At 33.0% G+C, this 6,000-nt stretch overlaps 1 protein-coding gene across 1 annotated transcript in view; it reads left to right on the top strand.

Moving 5' to 3' along the window:
• Positions 1–6,000, top strand: part of LOC132738384 (two pore channel protein 1-like) — a 43,180-nt gene continuing 37,180 nt past the window's right edge. Inside the window, exon 1 of the mRNA XM_060725876.1 lies at positions 1–78. Coding sequence (XP_060581859.1) covers positions 9–78 — 70 coding nt within the window. The 5' untranslated portion in view covers positions 1–8. The remainder of the gene's footprint in view (positions 79–6,000) is intronic.

The raw sequence follows: 6,000 nt of genomic DNA, 5'->3' as shown, positions 1-6,000 counted from the left end.
TAGACAATATGGCGGGTAATATGGACCAGGAGCTGTCAGAAGAAATCAATCACGTCTTTGAAGATATCTACGCTTCCAGTAAAGTTATATTTCTTTCTAAATAACAGATTAAGTTAAGTTATCTTAAGGTTGACTAGTATGAGAACTGATATAATCCTTAAAGACATGAAATTGGGTAGTGCAGGATGAAAAAACCCAAACAAAACAGGCAACATACACTTCACTGTCTTCAGTCCCGGCTTGATCCGTACATGTCAGCTGTCAATAAAAAAATAAAACACAGATGGGGCATCCATCTTTTTTTAAAACTATTTCCAGACAAAAAAATCGAGTTACCATCAAGTCTCTATAAAGATTGCAGGCTCTGAAACACATAATTTTTGTCCAACCTTTACAACAGTGCACAAGTCAAGAAGAGTTCCAGGCTTTACATTTGCACCGCCATTTCATTTGCTGAGATGCACTCTATTCATGATATCCCAGAGTCAATAGTTTCGGCGCCTTTAAGCTGTTTAACTAGTGCATGTTTCAGGGCTCACACTGGCTCAAATAAAATAATAGCCAATATTTTCTACTTAAAAAAATAATAGCCAAAAGTTCAGCGGACTATTCACGATTTAGCGATCAACAACATAAGCAGTTGATTAAATAAACATTACATATAAAACTTTTTCAGTTTTATAAAGATTCTCAAATAAACTGATACATTTGTGTATATTGATTACTACCTTTTTTTTAACATAGAACCACAACTTTAATTGTTATTATAGAACAAAATAAAAATGTTATATAGTACAATAACTGTATAAGAATAAAATAAAAGATTCATTATAACTTTACATAATGCTGTTATCAGACAATTTCTTTTGTTTGTTCTAATCAATTTTATCAGCTATAACCACTGTCAATTTCCACATTTCACACAGAACTGGAGATCTAGGTCATATTAGCCTATAGAAATAACACTTGCAAACTCATTCACAGAATGCAGCCTTTTTTTCTGAATAACTTACTGACAAATGGCATCATCACCAATGTAATACAAATTTTCTGCCATAATAGTAAAGATTTTTAAACAGAACATAGCTTATTTTCACCTTTAAATAAATATCAAAATTATCGGTGTCGCGAAAATATGTGACAATCGGATTTTTTCTGTTTTCTGAAGAAATATTCACAATTTTGGTTGTTGTGCAAATAGTTGGTTGGAAGTAAATACTTTTTAAATATTTTATCAATGTTTTCCACTGGCGATTTAGTCAAGCAGCTTAAAACAAAAAAAATCAAAATTTGCCATTACTGCAATTTACGGTAAATTTTGTGTTGGTCCTATCCATTTTATCAATTTTAAGAAGATTATTTTGTGGCTAATTGACGGATATTTGATGGCTATTATAATGCTGGACAATATCTTTAAAGTACTTAAACAATTTTACATATCGCATGTATTTTTATCACCTGCATGTATTTTTATCACCTCGGGCAATAGTAAGCAACGCGTGACCGATAAAAAGTTGACACTCAATTTTATCTACCCTGCTGGTGTTAATTGGGTCTACTGCAGTCATTATCGATTTTTACACCTTATGTACTGTTGGAAGTAAAAAATAATCGCCAGATTTTGTAGCCAAAATGCAAAAAATAATCGCCAATCTTATAAAATGATCGCAAATGGCGACTATGGCGACCGACAGCGTGAGCCCTGATGTTTTTATATTGACTTTAATCATTAAATAAAATACATATAAAGTAACTATGGCATGTTGTTTATCCCTGCAAACCATTTTATGTTTGTTACAAGTTCAAAAACACTTAAATAGTTTTGTACTTTAAAAGTAAACAGACCATGGATGCATCCATTGTTGTTTACAGTCATATGAAATGCCTTTTGATTACACCTATTTTTTCCTTATATAAATGGTACCAAATAACGGATCCATTCTGAACGGTCTTTCACAATTTTTAGAATGGGTCTGACAGTTTGGATATTTTTTCACAATTGTCATGGTACCGGACGGGACCCATTCACAATTTAAGTGAAAAATGGTTATTTTAAAAGGATATTTCACTGTAATGCAATATGTACAGCAAAAGAAGTTTTTAAATGAGCAAACCTGCAATGTAATTTGAAAATATATTTTATTTCATATAAAACTATCCATTATTTAGGAATGCCATACACCCTGGCTGTGGTCTTAAAGGGTGCACCTGTCTCACCTTGAATGCATTTACCATTTATCCTGATGAATAGCATCTGTTTTTTTGTCCCCCGCCTTTTCGAAGAAAAAAGGGGGATATAGAAATAGGCTCCGTCCGTCCGTCTGTCTGTCCAGCCTTCACACCTTCGTGTCCGGTCTATAACTTTGTTATTTATCAAAGGAATCTGAAATAACTTGGCACAAATGTTTGTTATAATAAGACAATGTGTCATGCGCAACAACATGCGCAATATGGTGTCCCGTCCATAACTTCTTCATAGATCAAGGGATTTTGAAGATACTTAACACAAATAGTCACAATGATAAGATGATATGTCAGGCGCAAAACATGGGTCCCTACCTCCAAGGTCACACTTAGAGGTCAAAGATTACATAGTCTGATGTAGGGTATGTTTTATGTCCAATCTATAACTTCTTCATAGTTCAAGGGATTTTGAAAATACTTGGCACAAATAGTAACAATAATAAGCTGATATGTCATGCAGAACACCTGCACCCCTACCTCCAGGGTCAAGGTCACACTTAGAGGTCAAAGCTTAACATGATAGATTTTTAAATTCCTTGTTTCATTTTATTTCTTTAATAAATTTATTGTTGCATTTGCAGATAAAGCATTGATCATAATCTTGGACTGAAAGCCCTGAGATCCATACCTCAATCTTTTGAAATAGCACAATTTTATGCTTCATATAAAACTTCCCGAGGCGGGGTAACTCTGTTACAAATTATTGTTACTTACAGAGCTGAAAAAATATATGTTCGTTTAAAAAATGCTTTTTTTCTCTATCTTTTTTAAACTTTATAAAAAATAATTAACTTATTATGAATTCTACTCTGCATCAATTAAAAACTAATTAACGTTTTCAAACAATATAAGCTGTACACCATATGTTACAGTGAATATTATGGGCACTTATAGTCACATGACACTTTAAAATGGAGGATAGAAATAGAAAAGGACCGGTAAAGACTTTCCAAAGGCTGTACATGTATTTGCAAAATTATGGCTTGCATAAACATTGATTGATTTTGCTTAAGTAAAAAGATAAAAAAAAATACAGCACATATGATGAAGGTGAAGTATTTTCAGTGAAGGGTCTCTGTCTTTCCACATGTTTTAATTATATGTTGTCAATACATGCTTGCAATGCAGTCAGCAACTTTTGACGTCATACGAGGTCATTTCACCAATTGTAAGGTCAAAACAAAAATGGCGTCGAAATAGATGAGCGTCAAAACATATAACCGGACGATACCATAATAAATCTAATAAACATTGGTTCTTTTTCCATCTGAAACATAATTCAACATTCTGTCTTTTAACAATAAAGGATTTTAAAATAACTTATCACTAGTATGTTAGGTCAAATTATTGAATTTTGGTTAGATTGTCATAATTTTGTACGGATTTGTTTTATACTTGGACAAAACATGACCAAATAAACATATTGAATAATTTAGGTGTGACTTTGACCTTTAATTGATCTTAACCTTCAACATCAAATTAATGAAATTCTCTTGTTTTTTTGCTGTGACTGGTTATAACTTTGTTATCTATTTATTGATTAACTTCATATTTAGTCACAACATCTTTTATGCCAGGACCTTTATATATATGTCAAACTCAAATTGATGACAATTTGTGTATGAAGGTTAAATTATTGAAATTTCACTGATTATTGCTATCATTTGCTGAAATCAATGGATTAATTTCGTACTTGGATGAAACAACCTTTTGGACAAGACCTTTTAAAAAGTTGAACTGACCTTGAATTTTAAATGACCTTGACCATCTAGGTCAAATTACTGAATGTGGTTAAGTTGTCATAATTTTATTATTTTTGGAGAGATTTGATTTATATGTGGACAAAAACAACTCTTGTGACCAAACTAACCTGATGAATAGTTAAGATATGACCTTGACCTTTGATTGACCTTGATGGTCAAATGATTGAATTTTGCTTATATTTTCTTAACTTTGTCATTTATTTATGGAAATGATTCATACTTTGAGAAGGTAATAAGTGTGACTAGACAGACCAATTAAAGTTAAAAAAAGGAAAATCCTAATTTTTTTCTTTAATTTTCTTTTTAACAATTTGTTTAACCCTTTCCCCCATGAGCATATTGTGAAAAATGGCCATTTTCACTGAAAAGCCTCCTCTTACAAGTTCAAACTGCTATGAAACTATGAAAAATGCTTCAATACTAATCAAACTTGGCACAAATGTTTACTGGACCATTGCCTTTGTAACGACATGCTCAGTCTTAAATTTCCTGTTATCATGACAACGAGGGGACATCTCAAAATTGCCAAAAATCACTATTTTGCCTTGATATTTTCCATCAAAATTTATTTCAAAGTGCTGCAACTTCTCAAGGGATTGAGATAGAGTCAAGGGCTTTTCAGCGTTGATTACACGTTACCTTATGATCAACCTGGGGTCATTTTAAGCCTCTCATAAGTCCAAAATTTTCTTGGCGATGAGGGGGACTCCGCCCCCTTTCAAACCCCCCAAACAGAAGGGGAACCCCCTGATGTATCTTTTGGATGGGGGGCGGCGCCAAAAAAGTGCTCACATTTTTTAGCAACATTTCTCAAACAAAAACATGTGTTTGGGGCCCAAATAGGACATTTTTTCACAATTTCAGGCCTAAAAAAAGGGGGGGGGTCGAAAGTGCGTTGTTTCGCGTATATATGTGGTAAAGAGTTAAACCGATTATTTGTTTGCTTATAGAAAAAGTAAAAAAGTTGACAGTTGCTCCCGTTAGGCAATGGCTCTTGTTTAAAGTCCTTTGATGATTGTGTCTACTTATGATTATTGATTTAGTAAAAAACAGTGAAATATTCTCATCAATAAATTACGAAATGTCCTGGTTAATGGATTATATGAAAGGTTAGATAATTTCCATAGCTACACATTTACTTGCCATAGCTTCACATTTGCTTAAGGTATTCACTTGAAAGGAAATGTCAGTGCTATGAACAGAAATAGAACAGATACTTTATTTAGGACTTCAACAGGGTACAATTATTAATACAAGATAGTTTCCAAGATAAGTTTGATAAAAATTACCTTGTGTCAAAAATTAGGTCACAGAAAAAAAAATCATTTTAAGTTTAAAGGAAACTTGTTAAGAGAGTTTGTTTTGAAGATTTCTAGTTCAAATTATTTGAACCATATTTAATATGTGTCATATAGAGTCAAAACCTTTAAGGTGAGTCAGGCTGGCTTCTATCTTATTCTTTCTGTCAGAAGGGTTATTCTAACCCTGGTGTGATAATGCATGGGTGCAAGTTTTCAGGCATATGCCTGAAGTTCAGGTTTTTTGTGACAAATTTCATCATGTTTAACTATATGATTATGTAGGAAAATTGATTATGAATGACAGTTTTCCGGTTTTTCCAAATTTTCAACTTGCACCCATGATAATGACATGGAAATAACTGGAATGCAGGCAATGGAAACTTTTCTAGCCACCAGTATATTGGGAAAAGGACCCTGGCATAAATTAGGCGGTCTTGAGGCATTGTAAAGAATTAAAAGAATCTTTGTTGTGTATGGCAATAATTTCCTGAGTCTGATCAATTTTCAGAAGGGTTTTTGTTAGTTTCCGTAATTTATTATGATTAACACATGAGGCTTTAATCATAGTATAGTTCTCATACATTTAACCATACTTAAACCGCTTGTTAGCCTTGTGGTGAGTACGACATAATGGTCAGGGTTGCCAGCAGACTTGAAAAGTCAGGGAAATCTGATATTTTTTCAAGGTCAGG

This window comes from Ruditapes philippinarum, unplaced genomic scaffold (assembly GCF_026571515.1).
Source record: "Ruditapes philippinarum isolate M1 unplaced genomic scaffold, ASM2657151v2 ctg917_1_1_1_1, whole genome shotgun sequence".
Classification (NCBI taxonomy): Eukaryota; Metazoa; Mollusca; class Bivalvia; order Venerida; family Veneridae; genus Ruditapes; species Ruditapes philippinarum.
This window is presented reverse-complemented; position numbering and strand designations above follow the sequence as displayed.